Source organism: Liolophura sinensis, chromosome 6 (genome assembly GCF_032854445.1).
Source record: "Liolophura sinensis isolate JHLJ2023 chromosome 6, CUHK_Ljap_v2, whole genome shotgun sequence".
NCBI lineage: Eukaryota > Metazoa > Mollusca > Polyplacophora > Chitonida > Chitonidae > Liolophura > Liolophura sinensis.
The window spans coordinates 76,064,171-76,086,083 of record NC_088300.1 but is presented as its reverse complement, the minus strand read 5'-3'; the positions used below and the strand labels follow the sequence as shown (position 1 = coordinate 76,086,083).

Sequence of the window (21,913 nt, the reverse complement as noted above, 5' to 3'; positions counted from 1 at the left end):
GGCGAAGTTCAGGTCTCTGAAACAATCAGAAAGGAAGCTGGCATCAATTTAAAAGCTTGTGTCATCCTAGACAGAGTACCAACGAAGAAGAAAATTAAGATTGGAAATTTGATTCTGATTCGGAAAGGCAGAGTAGGTAATTTCTACTGGCGAATAAAGTCCAAGAAAGTAAAGTCTCTAGACTTGTCCGGTAAAAGTGATGAAAGGTGTGTAATAGATACTAAAAGCGCAAACCATGGTCATGACTGTGCAGCAGATCAGAAGTCTTCCTCAGACAGTGAGGATATTATACAAAACAATGTCTACTCTGTTGAACATTATAGCAATGTGTCAGAGAATGACCAGCCTGTAGTTTCAGCTACACGCAGTGCAGATATTGTGCAACATGTTATTAGTCCAATGCCCGAGAGGGCATTATCTCCAGAAACAGAGACAACAGAAAACAATTTCTCAAATAGCCCAATTGTAAGAACAAACACAGTGTGTGATTTTGAGATAGTTAAAGGGCTCCAGAGGAAACGGGGGAAGTCTTCTAAGAAGAAATCCCCTAAAAATAAGTTTCCCAGAAAGAAATCACCCAAGAAGACAACCCCTAAGAAGAACACACAGGTCCTCACTGATTTTGAATTAGCCATTAGTAAACCTGTAAGTGAAGGAAAGAAGAAAAAATCTAAAGAAGCTGCTAAAAGGTCGAGGAGGAAAAGCTCAGAGGAAAGTAACCCCGGAGAGAATTGTTTAAAGCTAAAAAGGAAACAAGACATAGATGAAAATAACCCTGTGATTACGGGTGTGATACCTACATGTAGATTCTCTGCTCCAGTGAAATCAAAAATAGCTCAAAACATTTTACGAAAAAAAGCCGAGGATGAATTGGAAAAGACCAAACCTCAACAGTTTGAAGTTGATAAACCTTTATCGTTTCTTGAAATTCTTCACGGAAATCCATTGAAAGAAAATAATGATCTTTCTGCTAAATGTGACGCTGCCAATGTCTCTGCTAGTGGGGAAAATGTACCAACTTTAGAGTTGGAACAGTCAGAGGGTGGAAATGCTCCCACTCAGAAGATGGTTACAGTTGTCAACATGGTACCAGATCTTCCATTGCCCTCTTCCCCATTATCACTGGAAATTGATTTAGACTGCAACTATTCAGGCCAAACTGAGGAAATCTTTTTCTCAAACTTCATGAGGCCAAATAATGTTTGGCATCCCAAACAGACCAAGCTCTTGCCAAAAATCACCAAATCCGATAGTTCTGCTTCAAAGGAACAATCAGCAGTACCAAATGGATGTAAAATAAAACCTTTTGCATCTTCGACTCTATCAACAAGGAAGCTGACTTTTGGTTCAGCTAAAGGGTCAAAGCAATCGGTATTATTTGGGAAAGGTGAAGTGTTGAAGTCAAAGAAAACTGTTTCAAAAGAAAAAGTTCTACAGGCATTTGAAGATGTTTTGGAAGAGATGGACTTCACCCCTGTGTATGAGCTGGATTCTGATGAAGAATCTGTACAGAGTACAATGGGAGGACTTAGTACATGTAGTTCTCCAGAAACAGCTGTCCTCATGCTCCCCAAACCAGCCACAATCTCATTTGGAAATTCACAACCATCCTGTAAACCACCGCTCCTTGGCATGAAAGAAAACTCACTGAACCAATCCCAGGGACCGTTTATTAGCCTTCTTAATGTTTCTTCTAGTAATTCTTCAACCTACACTGCTTTAGAAGAAGAATGCTGGGATATGGGTAATGGAAATGCAGCTAAAGCAGACACCTGTAATCAGCCATGGACTATGGAGAACCCTTGCCGCATGCAGTTGAATGAAACTGAGAAAGGACCATCACACTGTGATAATATATCAGATAAGTATGAAGACGGGAGGATTATGGAGGACTCTGATACAGATAACTGTTTAGAAGGACCAAATGAGGAAAGTGTGGATATTGATAGAACATATATGACTGTGGATGAAGCAGATTGTGGGACTAGTTTTCTTTGTGCTACCATGGATGAAACCGGTGAATGTGAGCCTTCAGGAAGGATGTGTTTTGGTCCAGCTGACAATACATCTTTGACGGAGGAAAGTGGTTTAGTTGTCGGAGGAACCGCTGACATTGAAGAGCTTGAGGAATGCGAGGATGATGAAAAGTCTGCTGATGTGGCGGTGATCTCATCAGAGGGCTCCAGTCCTGCTCAGGGCGTTAAGACTGGTATAGACACTGACCCGACTATAGAAGACATATTGGCTTCTGTAGACACTGACCCGACTATAGGAGACAGATTGGCTTCTGTAGACACTGACCCGACTATAGAAGACATATTGGCTTCTGTTGACACTGACCCGACTATAGGAGACAGATTGGCTTCTGTAGACACTGACCCTACCATAGAAAACAGATTGGCTTCTGTAGACACTGACCCGACTATAGAAGGCAGATTGGCCTGTGTAGGCACTGACCCGACTATAGGAGACAGATTGGCTTCTGTAGACACTGACCCTACCATAGAAAACAGATTGGCTTCTGTAGACACTGACCCGACTATAGAAGGCAGATTGGCCTGTGTAGGCACTGACCCGACTATAGGAGACAGATTGGCTTCTGTAGACACTGACCCTACCATAGAAAACAGATTGGCTTCTGTAGACACTGACCCGACTATAGAAGGCAGATTGGCCTGTGTAGACACTGACCCGACTATAGAAGGCAGATTGGCCTGTGTAGGCACTGACCCGACTATAGAAAACAGATTGGCTTCTGTAGACTCTGACCCTACTATAGAAGACAGAATGGCTGCAGAGCCAGATTCCCACCAGGCAGAGCTTACTACATCAGCTAAGCGCATGGTGAGTATGCTGACTCTTCTCACAAGGCGTCTGTAACATTAACTTAGCACTGAAATTTAAACTCCCGTAATGGTTATATTTCCCCTACAGTAGATCTATGCTTAAAGGGGAAGAAAATTTAAAAATCAATCAAATACTATTGAAAAGAGTATGCTTTTTCTTGCAGATGCATGCCATAAAAAATTCTGATTAATACCTCAAGTTGATAAATTATAAATAAAGTCAGCGCCAAAATCTGCTGTGGGCGATACTATATTGCCTAAGGCGTAGTCCTGAAGTCTTCTGTGTTAGGAGGAGAATTGCTGTTTGAAACTGCGGAAGTGCAGTTCGTACATTTCAGGTAGAATATTTCTTCCCAGAAGGTAGTGGTCAGTACAGTTTGTTTTCCGCTTGACAATCGGGAAATCAAAATGTTGGACGTAGGTTCCGAGTTTACACGAACAAACCTTTAGTTTTAACGACTCTCATTGGCTGAGAGGCAACACTCCCCCAGCATAAATTACAAGATGGAGGACGGGATAGACTCGGCGATTTATGCCAGCTTCGCCGTTTTCAGGCTTTACATGTATGGCGAGGAAAAATGGCAAAATTATGCAGCAGGCATCACCAGATAGAAAAAAAATGCTCTTTTCAGCCTATAGTGTCATGTTTTTTTTTCTCCTTTAATGAGGAAGGCCAACCATGTTTGTGTAGTTTGTGTCTATGGTGTGCAACACTAGTTCTTCGTGTACATTTACTTACTGTGTTTGACCTCAGATTCATGGCTAAGTTATTTCATTTTGTCTGATGTGTGAGTGGAAGGAAGTTTCACCCCCAAAAGTAATGTTTTGTGACATTTATTTCCTCCAAAAAAAAACAAAGTCCAGATACAGCTGTGATACACATGCTTCATTCCTACTGTATAAGCAAATAGTTTCTGAGTAGACCGAGTAGGTACAGTACCTGCAGTTCCTCAGCTCAGATAGGTACCTATAGTGCCTCGGCTCAGATAGGTACCTATAGTGCCTCAGCTCAGATAGGTGTGTGTAGTTCTTCAGTTCAGGTAGGTACCTGCAGTTCCTCAGCTCAGATAGGTACCTATAGTGCCTCAGCTCAGATAGGTGTGTGTGTAGTTCTTCAGTTCAGGTAGGTACCTGCAGTTCCTCAGCTCAGATAGGTACCTATAGTGCCTCAGCTCAGATAGGTGTGTGTGTAGTTCTTCAGTTCAGATAGGTACCTGCAGTTCCTCAGCTCAGATAGGTATGTGTAGTTCTTCAGTTCAGGTAGGTACCTATAGTGCCTCGGCTCAGATAGGTGTGTGTAGTTCTTCAGTTCAGATAGGTACCTATAGTGCCTCAGCTCAGATAGGTGTGTGTGTAGTTCTTCAGTTCAGATAGGTACCTGCAGTTCCTCAGCTCAGATAGGTATGTGCAGTTCCTCAGCTCAGATAGGTATGTGTAGTTCTTCAGTTCAGGTAGGTACCTATAGTGCCTCGGCTCAGATAGGTGTGTGTAGTTCTTCAAGTTCAGATAGGTACCTATAGTGCCTCAGCTCAGATAGGTCTGTGTAGTTCTTCAGTTCAGATAGGTACCTATAGTGCCTCAGCTCAGATAGATCTGTGTAGTTCTTCAGTTGAAGTAGCTAGTTGCTCAGTGCATGTGTTTCATTAATCATTTACATGCACTTAGTTTTTCATGTTCATGTGCTTTGTTACTAATGCTGACCAACTAACTTCCTCATGTACACAAACTTGGTTTCCCATGTACAGAAAGTTAATACAATTAAACAACAGCTGTATACCAGCTTAGTGCGCACTCTTTGTTTCTGGTAAGATAAAACTTGCAAACCTTTTTTATACCCTACATCTTCTTTTAAATGCACTTCTTTGGCTATTTCTGTACAAATTTGACATTGTTATAACATTCAAGGTCCAGCAAAATATACCAAGATCTCCAGTTTTTCCTGCTCGAGAAAAAACCCCTAAGCCAAGACGAAAATGGATGTGGCAGACAAGGGAGATATGTTATGAGAGCTCTGATTCAGATGACGATGATGTGGTTTCTATTCTTGCTCCGTCAGAGGCCAGCTTCCTCCAGGAAGAAGGAGAGTAAGTTATTTATTTATTTTTTTGATAGATGTTTTAAGCCGTACTCAAGAATATTTCACTTATATCACGGCGGCCTGGTGGGAGGAAACCGGGCACAGCCTGGGGGAAACACACAAACATCTACAGGCTGCTGGCAGACTTTCCCACGTATGGCTGGAGAGGAAGCCAGCATGAGCTGGACTTGAACTGACAGCGACTGCATTGGTGAGAGACTCCTGGCTCATTACGCTGCGCTAGCGCACTAACCGAGCCACGGAGGCCCCAGGAGAGTAAGTACTGCAGCTGCTACATTCAGATGTGACATTAGGCCCTACTGTGGGGTTTTTGGATCTGTTCTGTTTATTCAACTGTTCAAGACATTGTGTCTCTTTTGTGCCTGTGGAATCAAATTTTAGGGAATAATCCAAAATCTTCACCCTTCCATGGACAAACTGGTTTATAAATGTTCTTCAGGACCTTACTATACAGCTGTCCAATGAGGCAATATTAAACAACTGTATAAAACCCACAGAGTATTTGCACTGTGAGCATGGATTTAACAGACCAGGGATCACAGTTGGGTCATTTATCTGAATCACAGTTGGCATGAAATTTTAAATTTGGCTTTGGCTTTTATTTTTGCAGTCTATCTCAGCCATTTTGGAATGAGGATGTGACAGACATGGATGCATTCAACAATGATATACCAGACTTAGCTACCAGTCAAACCACACCACCCTTAACCCATTCCAAACTCACAAGTGATCAGTCTCCCTTTAGAGATTTCAAAATACCTGTGAAGACAACCAAGGCCGTCATGGGACCGCCAGCCAAAGTGCCAAAGTCTCCGATCACCTTGGGTGCTGTCCAAAGTGTGGTGATGGGGAAAATAGTGAAGAAGAGCTTGCTTGGAGAAAAGGCAAAGGTATAATATGTTAATAGCAAAGATAACATCAGTTTGGCCTTTATGGTTCAAATATATTCAAACCAGTTTGAAATTTATACAGTGTTACTACTCCGTGAGAAGGTTTTTGTAGTTTTTGTCTTCTTAAATAAAAGCTAGCTTGACCAATGAGGACCACTGATCCCTTGTTCATCTTGTGACCACTGATCCTTTGTTCATCTTGTGACCACTGATTCTCTGTTCATTGTGTTACCACTGATCCCTTGTTTATCTTGTGACTACTGATCCCTTGTTCATTGTGTTACCAATGATCCCTTGTTTATCTTGTGACCACTGATTCTCTGTTAATTCTGTTACCACTGATCCCTTGTTCATCTTGTGACCACTGATCCCTTGTTCATTGTGTTACCACTGATCCCTTGTTTATCTAGTGACCACTCATTCTCTGTTAATTGTGTTACCACTGATCCCTCGTTCATCTTGTGACCACTGATTCTCTGTTAATTGTGTTACCACTGATCCCTTGTTCATCTTGTGACACTGATTCTCTGTTAATTGTGTTACCACTGATCCCTTGTTCATCTTGTGACACTGATTCTCTGTTAATTGTGTTACCACTGATCCCTTGTTCATCTTGTGACCACTGATCCCTTGTTCATCTTGTGACCACTAATTCTCTGTTCATTGTGTTACCACTGATCCCTTGTTCATCTTGTGACTACTGATCCCTTGTTCATTGTGTTACCACTGATCCCTTGTTTATCTTGTGACCACTGATTCTCTGTTAATTCTGTTACCACTGATCCGTTGTTCATCTTGTGACCACTGATCCCTTGTTCATCTTGTGACCACTGATCCCTTGTTCATCTTGTGACCACTGATTCTCTGTTTTTGTAATTTTTGGTGATGTTTAATGCTGTACCCTAGAATTTTTCAGTCATACAACATTGGTCAGGTTAATCAGGTGGAGTGAACAAGCTATCACCTTTAGTCCTGTATCTGAGTAACCTCAAGACCTAATAACAGTCTGTTAATAACAGGGTTATACATGGCCAAGGTGGTTAGCATGCCAGCACAGCGCAATGTCCTTGGAGTCTCGAACCATTGCAGTCACTGTGAGTTTAAGTCCAGGTCTGCCATTAATCTGGAGATGATTGTGGGTTTCCCCTGCGATCTTTTGTCCCCCATTAATGCTGGCCGCTGTCGTATAAGTGAAATATTCATGACAACGGCATAAAACACCAATGAAATAAATAAGTAAATATTCTGTCCAATTAGCTAGAGCAACACACAGACTTTTGTTCTGATTGGTCAAGGGCTGATACCACTACAGTGATTTACAACTCAGTAACATATGAGGTCACTGCTCTGCAATCCTTGCGCATATGGTGAACATAGTTGTGACATTATAATAATTTTGGTCTTTCTTGTCGATTTAATGGCAAGATCTTAGACAATATAATTAGAAGATAATATCTGTGTATGATAGTGTCAATCATTCTACGTTGTTTTTGGTTTAGAGGTCAATATTTTAATGTATCACATGACTTGAACATTATGCAGTTTTACAAACGAATCAATCAGGTGAGCTACCAGTATTCTCTGATGTCTTGTTTGATGTTTGTGCTGTCTGGCTTGAATATTTATTTGCATTATATCTTTGTCTTCTGTTTTTTCAGGTGCCTCCTCAAGTTTGCCCGCCAGAGTTCTTCAACTTTCCGAACTGCTTTCCACCAAATCACTGCATTGAATATTTGCTGAATGGCGAGTGTAAAGCAGGAACAGGCTGCAAATTTCAAAAGCACACATTCATCAGCAAGGTGATAATAATGTGACAAATTTAGCAAATATTCGATAACATATTTTTTTTAGCACTTAAAATTATGCATTGTTTGATAGTTAATTTGATAGCTTGTATTGAGTTTTATGTTATGTAATAATCAACAACCATTTATATTTATGAGTTGAATAGTTTGCAAAGAATAAACTTTGAATGTTCAGATACAAATTCGTCTAGGGTATGATTCATTTTAAATGTAATTTTGAAAGACATGAATAATTAAACAATAACTAGTTGATTTTTTGTTAAGTCTTATATGTCAGTTTTGGTATTGTAGAACGATGGTGTTAAAATGGCTATAAAGGGAATTGAAGCTTACCAGAAGGGCGAGCTAAAGAAGTAAGTAATTCACTTAAATATTATAAATGTGAGTATTTCAAAAGAAATCTTCAAAATGTTGGGAAGATGATTACTTGTATGAATATGTGCGTTTTGAGGTAAGATGTTATGACATGGTGACCTCCTTTTATGATTTTGCTCACCTTTTCATGCAAAAATGCACTGGTGTGGGGGAGTTATATCATAATTGCTTCCCATTCCAGTTTGAGCCTTCAGAGCCTTAAAGTGAACATATGGTGATAAAACTAATGGATTGAATCCAAACTCTGATGGAGTATTACATTCTTCTCTTTCATGTACTCGGACTCACAAGCAATCAAAAATTGAATCTCTTGGAAACCTAAAGGACAATTACACAAGTGTTTGGTTTTTGTCACTACACTAATTATTTATGATTACATGTTGCAGTGCATTACTGGCCTATCGGAGCTTGATGCTGTTGGATGTGGCCCCACCCGCTGAGGGCATTATTCTGAGCCTACTTCACCACTGTTGTAAGCAAGGAGCTGCGTCCGAGGCTTTGGCTATCCTCACAGATATTTGTTTTGGTCGTTATCTCAGGGCCAGGTAAGTCAAAGGTCACAAAGGTAAAGAATATTTGATGTTTGATGGATGCCATTAAAAACTATTTTTCCAATTGCGGCAAACATTAAAACCCCAGGCATACATCCAATTGCAGCAGGGGTATTTCTGATGAAAAAAAAGGTTTTCGTTTAGTTATTATCTGCAGTTGTGAGAGGCAAATCTGTAACCCCTGCAATTTAAGAACTGACTTTGTATGGGAAAATGTTCATGAATTTAGGTATGAGGGCCATTATGTACATGTACAGTTTGAATAGTTGATAAATTTATAGTTTGTTGGATTCACTGCTTGTTTGTTCTTTACTATTTCTGTATTCTTCACACAGAAGAATTCTGATTGAGAACTTACTAATTTACCATTATAATAATAACACACAAGTTCATGTTCACAGGCATAAATACAGTATGTTGTGTTTATTATTTGAAGTTCAGAAACATTTCATTTTACATACTTGTGTGTAACTTGATCAGGGACTCTGTGGCCTAGTGGTTTACGTGCTAAGCGCAGCACATTGACCCCTTGGCTTCGCATCAGTGCTAGCTTCCTCTCTGGTCTTACATGTGAAGGTCTGCCAGCAACCTGAAGATGGTTGTTGGTTACCCTTGGCTTTGCCTGGTTTTTCGGACTATAATGCTGGCCGCTGTCACATAAGTGAAATATTCTTGAGTATTGCGTAAAACTCCAAACTGTGACGTGTGATTGATGTTTTATGGTATGAAGAATATTTCACTTATACGATGGCAACCAGCATTATTATGGGTGGAAATCGAGTCCAGTCAAATCAGTAAATAGATAAATGATTCTATATCTGACTTCACATGATTAACATTCTGTTTTAGTATGTGGACCAAACTATACCAGCTGTTTGCAGAAGACAAAATGAAATACAGAGAACATATCAGTCTACTATTAAAGGCAATGATCAGCTTCCAGTTGCGACCAGAACACAACTGTATGTTAGACATACTAAGGTTTGTTCATTTTGCTGTTGATGGCTGCTTTAGGAGATCTTAAAATTTCACCCTAAAAAGTGCATTTTCAGGGGTAAATAAATGTTGTAAAGTATTACTTCTGTTGTACACACACACCTATAAAACATCAAACCATTTTTCCAGGGAAATATTACATGTAATCTCGGAATCAGACAAAATGTGCGACTTAACTTAAGCGAAATTTTAGGTCATTTACATAAACATGTTGAAACCATGCGTTTGAGTTTCTTTTCTACAGCTTTGGTAGTTTAATGCTTGCCATCCACCCTAAAAGAACACATCAGCTGTGTCTCTGCACAAACCCTCAGTGTTAGTTTTTTTTGCATTGGTTAAAATTTTATGCAGTGGTCTAAAAGTTGATGATAGAAAATCTTGGAATCACACATATTGATCATCCTGGGGTAAAGCTTGCGTGGTCTGTGTATGAATGCTGTACTGTGGATTTGACTTTTGTTTTCTCAGGTGTTGTATGGATGGTTTATTATGGGAGGACCTGTGGAAAGCACTGACCTACTGCCATGAGTGGTTCCAGGTCTCCCTAAACATGAAGACCAGTGCCCTACAGGCTCTCAAGAATGACCCCAAGCACCTGTTACCCTTAGCAGCGCCATGGATCAAGGCTCAAGACGTTACCAGCCTGACCTTGATACGCAAAGATGTGAGCAGCAAATAGTGTTTACAAGTGTCAAGGTTGTGCTTGAATGGCACATCAATGTAGGTCATAAATACAACTACAGTACATCTTGGCATTGGACCACTTTGTTGGCCTTACTGTTAGAGCGGCTGCCTCAGAACGACCGCTTTGTTGGCCTTACTGTTAGAGCGGCTGCCTCAGAGCGACCGCTTTGTTGGCCTGACTGTTAGAGCGGCTGCCTCAGAGCGACCGCTTTGTTGGCCTTACTGTTAGAGCGGTTGCCTCAGAGTTGCCACAAAGTCATCATATGACTGGAAAATTGCTATGGTACTATAGTACCCTGTAGCATAAAGTGTAATATGACCTGTAACATGTTTTAATTTTGCAACAAATGGACGATGCTGTAAGCCTGTATCTCAAGGTAAACTTTGATTGTAGTGGCTTTCAAGCCGCAAGAGTAATGACCCAGAAGCCTTTCACCAATGTGGTTGCTGTGAATTCAAGTCCAGCTCATGCTGGCTTCCTCTCTGGCCGTACGTGGGAAGGTCTGCCAGCAACATGCGGATGGTTGTGGCCTCTGCCTGGTTTCCTCCCTGCATAATGCATGCAGCTGTTGTGTAAATGAAATATAGTATGGCGTAAAACACCAGTCAAGTAAAAAAATAAATTCAAGCCACAAGATCTGTTCTGTTTTATGTTTAATGTATTTTCATTGAATATGTTGCTTCATTATATATTATATATATAGTTAGATATCCATGCTTATTATGAGACTTTCTGTTACCCACAGCTTTTGAGGACATTGACTTCAGAATGCCATAGCCTTGGACTCCCAATCTGTGCCCAGATTTTCTCCAAGGCCTTCACAGCATCACTAGACCCCAGGAGAGATTTGGTAACTTCAACATCTTTTACAACAGTTACACTCAGAATGCTAACTGTACTGTTCCCTTCAGAGTGTGAATTAACACCATAATGTCATGAGTTTAAGGTGACATTTTATTGTAAAAGTGCTGAGATGTGTGTGGATAATTTCAGTGTGTTTCTGTTCCAGGCCTCAAGGTATGGGAAGTCTGCTTTGGAAGGTGCCACTGACATTACCTGTCATGAGCAGATCTCTGGTCTGGCAAATAGTGACAGTATTCTTAGCAGGATAAAGGTATGATCTGCTTTATTATTATACATTTAATATAGAATAACTGGAATTTGATCAGAGGAAAGAGATCTGAAGAGCCAACTGGTGGTTGTGGATTTGGACTAGATGCTGATGTTCTGTCTTAAAGCAAATATAAAGTTAAATAAAAGGCCTTGATATGTCTGCATTACTACATTGATCAAAATTTTGACCTTTGTGTGTTCACAACATTGGGTTTGATTAAGTATGGGTCAAGCTTTGTGGCGTGTTTGTGGGCAGTATGCTTAATATCGATATCATACAATTTCATTTATATTTTATCTCGCCCTCATTGTGAACAGCGCTACACGTTTGTGTCTCTGCACTGGACATATGGTTGGTGGTTGTGTCCATGTGTTTGTCGGTAGAGTAATGTGAAAAAGATACGTCAAAATCTGATGAACTAAGACTGAGTATGTGTTATGCAGGGCTGTGGAGTGACCTGTAATTGGCTGTACCTGGGTGAGCTGTTTGTGGAGGTGTGCCAGGAAGAGGTAAACGCCTTTGATCCAGTCCTGCACAAGGCTTTCCTGGACACACTATTAAAGGACCAACCTGCAGCTACAACAACAACAGGTTATAAGACCTTTGTGGAGACTGCATTGAAGGCTGGTGGGTGGTTTTATAGTAGTTTGAACTATGTAATAAGCAAATTCTCTGTCTGATGTGACCTTACCAGTACCTGTTCTGGCACACTCCTCCTGACTTTTTTTTACTTCATGTTGTTGAACCAGGTGACCAACCTCACCATTTTTATATACCATGTCTATCTGCTTGATATGAGATGAGCCCGGCAGGAGTGATGCGTGACCATGAGATGTTGTCTGACAATGGGTAGCCATGAACAGAACTGGTTTCTGCATCAACAACTCATGGATTGCAATGTCTTTGCTCAGAGTTGTTGCTCTCTGACAATGGGCAGCCATGAGCAGAACTAGTTTCTGCATCAACAACTCATGGATTGTAATGTCTTTGCTCAGAGTTGTTGCTCTCTGACAATGGGTAGCCATGAGCAGAACAGGTTTCTGCATCAACAACTCATGGATTGCAATGTCTTTGCTCAGAGTTGTTGCTCTCTGACAATGGGCAGCCATGAGCAGAACTGGTTTCTGCATCAACAACTCATGGATTGCAATGTCTTTGCTCAGAGTTGTTGCTCTCTGACAATGGGTAGCCATGAGCAGAACTGGTTTCTGCATCAACAACTCATGGATTGTAATGTCTTTGCTCAGAGTTGTTGCTCTCTGACAATGGGCAGCCATGAGGAGAACTGGTGTCTGCATCAACAACTCATGGATTGTAATGTCTTTGCTCAGAGTTGTTGCTCTCTGACAATGGGCAGCCATGAGCAGAACTAGTTTCTGCATCAACAACTCATGAATTGCAGTGTCTTTGCTCAGAGTTGTTGCTCTCTGTCAATGGTGCAGCCATGCTGGCTTCCTCTCCGGCAGTACGTGGGAAGGTCTGCCAGCAACCTGCGGATGGTTGTGGGTTTCCCCTGGGCTCTGCCCAGTTTCCACCCACCATAATGCTGGTCGCCATCGTATTAGTGAAATATTCCTGAGTACGGCGTAAAACACCAATCAAATAAATAAATAAAATGAACAGAACTAGTGTCTGCTTCAACAATGTTTTATTAAGATTTCTTAATAACTCGAGTCAGACGTGGATTAGATTACTTGCCCTAAGTCTTTAATCCATTTTTAATTATCTGATAAAATATTTTTGTTTTCAGTATATCAGTATGTCAACACTAATTTTTTTTCAACAAAATATTAAAATAATATAAGCTTGTGAAAGGTTTGTGTATGTTAATCTGTGGTAATTCATGACACCTGACTATACAAATGAGGTTGTTGTCTACAGCTCTTACGGAGGATGCCCAAGGTTGTCTGAACAAGGAATTCTTGGCTAAGATAGGTGTGGAGCTGTTAGCCTTCTTCTACTCACACAATGGCTGGAAGCATGGGATGGACATTCTGTTCGCACTGGAAGAAAATCAGCTCAACAGTTATCTGACCATGAAGCTTGATGACCAGGCCATGGATGTCAGCATCATGGCTGTGGAAACCGCCCTCTACAAGATGCATCCTTCATTTGCCATCAGCATTTTGAATAGTAAGGGTTCTTTGTCTGATACTTTTCTTGAAGGTGTCTTAAGTAAGTTTTTACCCCTTGTGGAATCATTTAAGTTATGTTTTGTCACAAACAGTTTTAACCCAACTGCTAACATGTGCACTAATTCTTCCAGGACAGATAGTAGTAGTGCTGAAAGCAGTATGCTGTATTACATTCCTTTCCCAACTTTTTGGAAAAGTAAAGATATGAGGATGTTGTTCATTAGATGATCTAACCATGTGAGAAACAAAGAAGCTAAATATTCCTGCTACAATTACATACAGTATATTGGATAAAAGGAGCAGACCAGGTGACCCCAAATGAAATAGGGTAGAATTGTTGAAGAACTGTATTTTTTTTAAACTCACTGTATTTGCTCCAGGCTGTTAGGCCTGTGCCTGCATTGTCTTGTAAACATGCTGTCTCTTGCAGTTGTGCTCATGGCCAAGGGGTATTAAATTGCCCGGTATTAACGTTCTTTTAATCATTCACACACTGATAATTAAATTCATCATTTTCATTTGTTGTCTTCTTATTCAGGGTGTTTTTCTGGTCAGATTTGCGGTGCCATGTTCCTCTCCTCTTCCCTGCCAGTGAAGAAGTTCAAACACTGCCTACATCTGTTCAGAGTGCTTGTGGACCAGCTGTTAAATAAGAATATGAGAGAGGAAATACTGGAGCTGATGAGAGTCACTTTAGGTGAGGTGTGCCAAGTAAGAGGTTGTGACACAGAGGGTGACTGGTTCACTACATACTGCCTGTGTATATGCAGTACTGTCACTTTGACTCCAGCGTCATATGGCCTCTAATGCGGACAAAACTTGAACTGATCTTGTGTATAGGTTAAATTAACAATGAAAATAGTAAACAAATTATTGACTTTACTGACCTGCATTGTCATCATTTGTTGGTATTTAGTAGTAATTACCAAATGGATTGTTTTTCAGAGAAGTGTCCTGGACTGAGGGATTCACTACAGGAAACAGGAGGTAGGTTTTTGTAAAATTGCCATCATGTCTGTGCCCACCTCTCTTTCTGCCTGTATTTTAAAGTCTGTAACCACTTTGTGCACATACTGGTTTCTTCAATGTATGCATCACTTCGGTGACCTAAAGGTTAGAGTTTTCACACTTACTGGCTTAGCAGCACTGTTTTGGCAGAAAGTGAGACCAGTATGTGTCAAGATTCCATCTGTCCTGTAGCTTTTGGCTAGATTCCTCTAGCTCACAACTCATTCGTGTGCCTCCCACCCCCACACCCCAACTACAGATAAAGGGACAGTACTCTACATTTGTGGCCTACATTTAGGCAAGATAGGTGAAGAATCATTTCGAACATTCCTGGATCCAGACCTAGATGATCCTAGCTGAGAAGAGGATTTTCTCCAAGTTGGTCCATATGCTTTTCTTGCCAATTGACTGATCAATGAAAAAGTAAACACCTTGGCAGTGGTGATCAAACTAAGTCAGTAAAATTAGTGATTTTAATTCTGTAGCAACTTTCCTTGAAAAAAGAACCCATCTGATTAACTTTTACAGATTTGGCCAGCAGCACTATTTGTCGTATATTAAATGACAAAGAAGTGAAGATAGCTGAAGAATTGTTCAAGCTGTCATGTGACTACAGACTGCCAGTCCAGCCCTTAGTGGTGCGTGCCCTGCTCGTGGGCTGCAGCGAGGTGCGCTGGTCTACCAAGGTGGCCGATCTCTTCACATTCTGCCAGCGGAACATTTACAGTAAACAAAACGTGGAAGAGCTGCCCAGGTCAGTTCAGATCGATGCTCTCCTGAGTGAGGTGGAGATGAGGCTGATCATAGAGGACTACCTGTATCAGGTGTACAGGATCCTATGTGACAAGAGAGCTAGGCAGATACCATATGATGAGGGAGAATTCCACCTGCACATCATGGTGACCAGTAGTATAGACCCCTACACTGAGCACACTTACCTGCCCGCCTGCAGGCCCAACGCAGTCCACCGGGCTAAGGAGTCCTTACTCTCCATCCTTCATGAGCATTTCAAGTTCCAGGCTCATGTGGCAATGCCGAGAGTGATCCGCGTCTCACCAGAGTCAGTGCAGCAGTATTTCATAGTGCTTGATGGCTCCCGTGCAGGTAAAATCACATCTACAAAATGGGAAGAATTGAGAAAGATCAGGTTGTACTGTCACTATTGATTTCTTACTGTTACATGTACCTATACAGCAGGCTTTAATGTCATGCCCTGAGTGTTGTTGTCAGTATCCAGTAACAGGTTAACTGTCCTAAGCGGCTACTCTCAGCTGCGACTGAAAGATTTTCCATATTAAACAACCTGTAACATGTGGACACCTGTCCAATGTGGCCAGTGGCCAGTACATATTGTAACAAAGTCAAATATCAACCTGCGCTATGCGGCCAAGATTTTTAAAAGTAAAATTCGAAAATTTCAGAGTGGTGGCCTCAAACTTCGGTAGCATTGATAGTCACTGGAAATTTACATTGTTGTAACTTACCACTTTGTCTTGATCAGTGAATTTCATCGTTAGCAGTAAAGCCTGTTGTTTTCATGCCCAGCTGGTTATTGTCGGGACACCCAGGCAGTGGGATTAGCTCCATGTAGAAGTCATCTGAGGTGTGAAAGCATTACAGTCACAGTGGGCAAACCAGAATACAATCCTGTGGTTCCCTCCCTGGATGGTTTGTTCGACAAAGCATCTGGCTGGCCTGGCCATTATCTTTGTAGGCACCTAAAGTTGTGTCTTCCTTTTGGTTTGTCAAAATATGATCTTTCACAAACACATGTTGAACTTCCCTGATCTGTATACAATATACATGTAGGCTATGTTGTTGTTGTTGCTTCACCGACAATAGCAAACCGGATTGAATGAATTTTCATACAGCTCATCGGTCTAGCTGCAATTGACAGTCCAAAGGTTGGAGTATTAATTATCCATGTTGTCCCAACTGGCCCCAGAGCTTTCAAGGCCATGGAAATGTTGGGGGGAAAAGTGCTCAAGTCACACGTGCGCTGACTTGAAACTCGGGTTGTAGGCGCTTGTTTATTTACACTGTGTGTGAACACCATATCTGAAATTAATATCAGTTAGTTATATTAAGAAGTATAAGTCATGTGTTGGTTCAGTCTTTTACCCAGCCTGTGTTATGTGGCCACCTGCATTAAGCGGCCACTACTTTTGTCTCCCTTCACTGGTCACATACAACAGGTTTGACTGTACGTGTATAGCCTGATAAAACCAGCCATCCTTGATGTGCTGTTTTCATGTTAATTACCGTAAATTACAAATGTCTTTTGTGTATTGCAATCCGTATCAAGGTATATGTTAAAAATTACTCAATGTATTGAGCTGACTAGGCAAGGCTACCAAATTGGTTTTCTTCCCCAATCTTCTGACCCAATCTTTATCAAACAAAACCCATCATCAAAGGATGAGAATTTTGTAAATTTGGCTTAGCCTTATTCAGTTAAACTACTAACGGTACATGGAGCCAGTTGAAGTTGAAGACTGTCATTTAAAGTTAAAGAGCGAGTTGCATTGTGGTCAGCTTGATGAGATTTGACCTACTTTTGTTAGGTAGAGTTCATTTTTTGCTTCAGAGCATTGATTCCGAAATTATGAAGTTGAGTTTAATTGAATTGCATATTTGGATTTACTGCTGATTTCCTGAGATTGTGGTCAGACCTATACCAACTTTCTCATGTGTCAGGCATATTTGCCTTTGCTACCATTATATTTTCAAACTACTAAGTCAAATACTGTAACACTGGTGTATTTCCAAAACCTAATAGTCTGTGGTTTGCACAAATGACATTTGCCCTTCTTTTTCAGGACATGAGTTATTTAGCTCTTCAGGACATGAGTTATTTAGCTTTTCAGGACATGAGTTATTTAGCTTTTCAGGACATGAGTTATTTAGCTTTTCAGGACATGAGTTATTTAGCTCTTCAGGACATGAGTTATTTAGCTTTTCAGGACATGAGATATTTAGCTCTGCAGCTCTTGTTGAGCAGTAATGTAGTCAGGTTAGCGCAGCCTCATGTTTTATCTAGTCGGCCTTTGTGTTTCAGCTCCCCAGAGGCCAGTTCCCCTGCACCCAGTTGCTCCGCACCCACTTCCTCCACATCCAGCAGTTCCGCCCATTCAGGGACGAGTGCCAATGGGCCGGGCACATGGAGAAATGGCTGGGTACCCAGGAGGTGTACGGCCAGGTCGGAGAAGGCCACGCTCACTTCATCCCAGGGGGCGGGGACCGGGATACATCAGACCACATGAAAAGCCCAGGTACCCTCCAGCTGGCAATAACTAACCCACACTGGTCAGTGGTTGTCTCATTGTGTTCATGACGACCTCTGACGGGGCTAGATACCTTCCAGCTGGCAGTAACTAACCCACACAGGTCAGCGGTTGACTCTGTTTTCATGACAACCTCAGACAGGTCCTGACACCTTCCAGCTGGCAGTAATTTACCCACACAGGTCAGTGGTTGTCTTAGTGTTTTCATGTCAAGCTCAGACAGGTCCAGATACCTTTCAGCTGGTAATAATTACTAATTTGAAAAATCATGTTATGTTTTTTAATTATTGCAAATTATGATTAATATTTTCAGGTTCATAATGTCAGAATGAGTCTTCATCCAAATCTCTGTATTGCTGTCACATAATATGCGTATTTCAGTTGTCTGTAAATATAGCTTGGACAGACAGGGAGTCATGTCATCAAAAGGAATTATGTAATATACATTTTTGTGTGTGAGATTATCCTGTCTTCATGTACATGCAGTTGTTTGATCATTCATGGAAGAACATTTGAAGGTACATGTAGGTAACACTACTGTGGAGATCTGGATTTACATACAGTCCTTGTATCATTTGTCTTGACGTTTTTATCTGAAACGCGTTGATCGTGTCCAGAACATAGGAGCAGGCTCTGAAGAAATCAAACCTCAGGAGAGTCCTGGACACAAGTTGGGTTCAGTTTACATCGTATTGTAGGATTTATGTCAGTATTACACAAATGCAATCTTTGTTCATTCCAGAGAACAAAGAACAAATGAAATTTAAGATCAAATTCATGTGTTATATCAGATAGTTACAAAGAAGGGTAAAACTATGACTTTGATGTCAGAGTTTAATAAACTTAAATTTTCCAATAATTTATGTTATATGATCCAGTGATTGTTATTGGATCTGCATTTTTGTTTTTATTTTCAGTATTTTCAAAGGATTTGAAAAATGATACGGTTTTATGAAATACTGTTGTTGATGCAGAGTAGTGCATAACATGTAAATAGGAAGATGTTTTATGCATTTAAAAGTTACTTCATCTTTCTCTATGGAAGTGGCAGATGGCTACTCTGGTAATACATTGCTTTCTTTTCTTCAGCCACTTTTGGTAATTTCTTAATTACATGATACTCTACTCAGTTTTTTAGTGGCAACTTTTTTAGATATTTTGTTCTGCAGATGACCTGCAACGTAACCACTGTGATACGCAGGAATTGTGTTCAATCTGAACATGGTGTATACGTTTGAATGTAACAACATGTGTAGATTTGTAGGTGTATTATTCCGACAATCACTGCTACCTTGGGGGATCACCTTGTTGATCCCCCAAGTGGTTTAATTATCAAGTGGTTTAATGGGCAATTACATTGCCTAAGAATGTCATCATGTAGTATTTATAGTTACTGCAATAGGTCTTCTTCTTAAGTTGATTATAATCATTTTAAAGCAAGTGTTTTACCATGCAAATTTACCATGCATTTCTTAACAGACATCAGTTTTGCGTTGTTGATGAAGCTCACATTTTAGGTATGTTGGGGTTACTTTGCATTGTGATATTAGATCCCCATAAACGTATCATCACTTGTTATTGTTCATTGATGTGGCCAGCTCAGGTGTTAAGTAATCAGATTCTGCCATGGATGTTAGATCAGTACAGTTTCACCCAGGGGAATGTATGATGTTAACCCTGTTTGTGTCAGATTCTGTTGTGTGTCATACTCTTCAGCAGAAAGCAGAGTGTACCATAGGGTGTGTTGTGTACATTAGTGTATGGCAGCATCACTGGTATGTGGTGTGGTGGACATTGCTGTACAAGTTACCATTAGTTTACACTGCTTCGTTGTTGAACACCATTGAAGATCAGTGTAATGTAAGGTTAGTCACAAGCGCATTTGTAAGAACTCACTTTGTACAAATCTTTTATATTTTGCATTCACTTTTCACCAAGACGTGATGTCAGATGTTTAGGTCATCAAAGTAAAGTATGGAGCCATGCTCATTGCTGTGAAAAATACTCCCGGGATGTACTCAACTTCCACAAAGACACGCTGTGTGTATTGGCAGGCTAATAAGAGAGAGGAAGAGAGAACTAAGAACTCCGAAGTGCATTTATCAAATGATCAAGTTTAGTACAAACCTGTGCCTTCCAATGTAGCATAGCGTTCATTGTTCTCTGTTTAGGAGATGCTTGCAGAGTGTGCATATTTTGTATTCATAAGTGTGCAGCTGTTTGCATTTAATTATGTTTTCTTGTTTGAGACTTAACAGTTGACATTAAACTCCATGTTTTTCAGAAAGTTTTGCCTTTGTTCATTCATTGTCTTTTAATGGTGCCAAAAGGGGAGGAATGCTGTAGTATTGGCCCTGTCCTCCAGCTGTAGTAATTTGGCCATGTCCTCCGGCTGTAGTATTGGCCATGTCCTCCAGCTGTAGTACAGTGGCCATGTCCTCCAGCTGTAGTATTAGCCATGTGCTCCAGCTGTAGTGCAGAGGCCACGTCCTTCAGCTGTGGTATTTTCCATGTCCTCCCACTGTAGTGCATTGGCCTTGTCCTCCGGCTGTAGTATTAGCCATGTCCTCCAGCTGTAATGCAGAGGCCATGTCCGCCAACTGTAGTATTGACCATGTCCTCCAACTGTAGTACAATGGCCATGTCCTCAAGCTGTAGTATTAGTCATGTCCTCCAGCCGTAGTGCAGAGGCCATGTCCTTCAGCTGTGGTATTTTCCATGTCCTCCAGCTATAGTACATTGGCCTTGTCCTCCAGCTGTAGTATTGGCCTTGTCCTCCAGCTGTAGTATTAGCCATGTCCTCCAGCTGTAATGCAGAGGCCATGTCCTCCAGCTGGAGTATTGGCCATGTCCTCCAACTGTAGTACATTGGCCATGTCCTCCAGCTGTAGTAGAGGCCATGCCCTCCAGTTGTGGGACATGGGCCATGTCCTCCAGCTGTAGTACAGAGGTCATGTCCTCCAGCTGTGGTATTGGCCATGTCCACCACCTGTAGTACAGAGGCCATGTCCTCCAGCTTTAGTACATGGTCCATGACATCCAGCTGTAGTACAGAGGCCATGTCGTCCAGCTGTAGTACAGAGGCCATGTCGTCCAGCTGTAGTACAGAGGCCATGTCGTCCAGCTGTAGTACAGAGGCCATGTCCCCCAACTGTAGTATTGGCCATGTCGTCCAGCTGTAGTACAGAGGCCATGTCCCCCAACTGTAGTATTGGCCATGTCGTCCAGCTGTAGTACAGAGGCCATGTCGTCCAGCTGTAGTACAGAGGCCATGTCCCCCAACTGTAGTATTGGCCATGTCGTCCAGCTGTAGTACAGAGGCCATGTCCCCCAGCTGTAGTATTGGCCATGTCGTCCAGCTGTAGTACAGAGGCCATGTCCCCCAACTGTAGTATTGGCCATGTCGTCCAGCTGTAGTACAGAGGCCATGTCCCCCAACTGTAGTATTGGCCATGTCCCCCAACTGTAGTATTGGCCATGTCCCCCAACTGTAGTATTGGCCATGTCCCCCATGTCCCCCAACTGTAGTATTGGCCATGTCCCCCAACTGTAGTATTGGCCATGTCCCCCAACTGTAGTATTGGCCATGTCCCCCAACTGTAGTATTGGCCATGTTGTCCAGCTGTAGTACAGAGGCCACGTCCTTCAGCTGTGGTATTGGCCATGTCGTCCAGCTGTAGTACAGAGGCCACGTCCTTCAGCTGTGGTATTGGCCATGTCGTCCAGCTGTAGTACAGAGGCCATGTCCCCCAACTGTAGTATTGGCCCTGTCCTCCAGCTGTAGTACAGAGGCCACGTCCCCCAACTGTAGTATTGGCCATGTCGTCCAGCTGTAGTACAGAGGCCACGTCCTTCAGCTGTGGTATTGGCCATGTCGTCCAGCTGTAGCACAGAGGCCATGTCCCCCAACTGTAGTATTGGCCATGTCGTCCAGCTGTAGTACAGAGGCCATGTCCCCCAACTGTAGTATTGGCCATGTCGTCCAGCTGTAGTACAGAGGCCATGTCGTCCAGCTGTAGTACAGAGGCCATGTCCCCCAACTGTAGTATTGGCCATGTCCTCCAGCTGTAGCACAAAGAATTTTTCATTTATGAGATGGTCATTTTTTGGGTGGAGGAAACCGGAG

At 41.7% G+C, this 21,913-nt stretch overlaps 1 protein-coding gene across 1 annotated transcript; it reads left to right on the top strand.

The window, feature by feature from the left end:
- Nucleotides 1-1,740: 1,740 nt before the first annotated feature.
- Nucleotides 1,741-20,063, top strand: LOC135467565 (uncharacterized). The gene is made up of 16 exons (XM_064745337.1): nucleotides 1,741-2,844; nucleotides 4,752-4,930; nucleotides 5,555-5,834; nucleotides 7,493-7,633; nucleotides 7,931-7,992; nucleotides 8,401-8,559; nucleotides 9,415-9,546; nucleotides 10,030-10,225; nucleotides 10,992-11,096; nucleotides 11,256-11,360; nucleotides 11,804-11,987; nucleotides 13,242-13,493; nucleotides 14,034-14,192; nucleotides 14,441-14,482; nucleotides 15,032-15,607; nucleotides 17,562-20,063. Exons 1-16 carry the CDS (start codon nucleotides 1,741-1,743, stop codon nucleotides 17,798-17,800), a joined length of 3,915 nt encoding a protein of 1,304 aa, XP_064601407.1. The 3' UTR covers nucleotides 17,801-20,063.
- The last annotated feature ends 1,850 nt before the right edge of the window (nucleotides 20,064-21,913 follow it).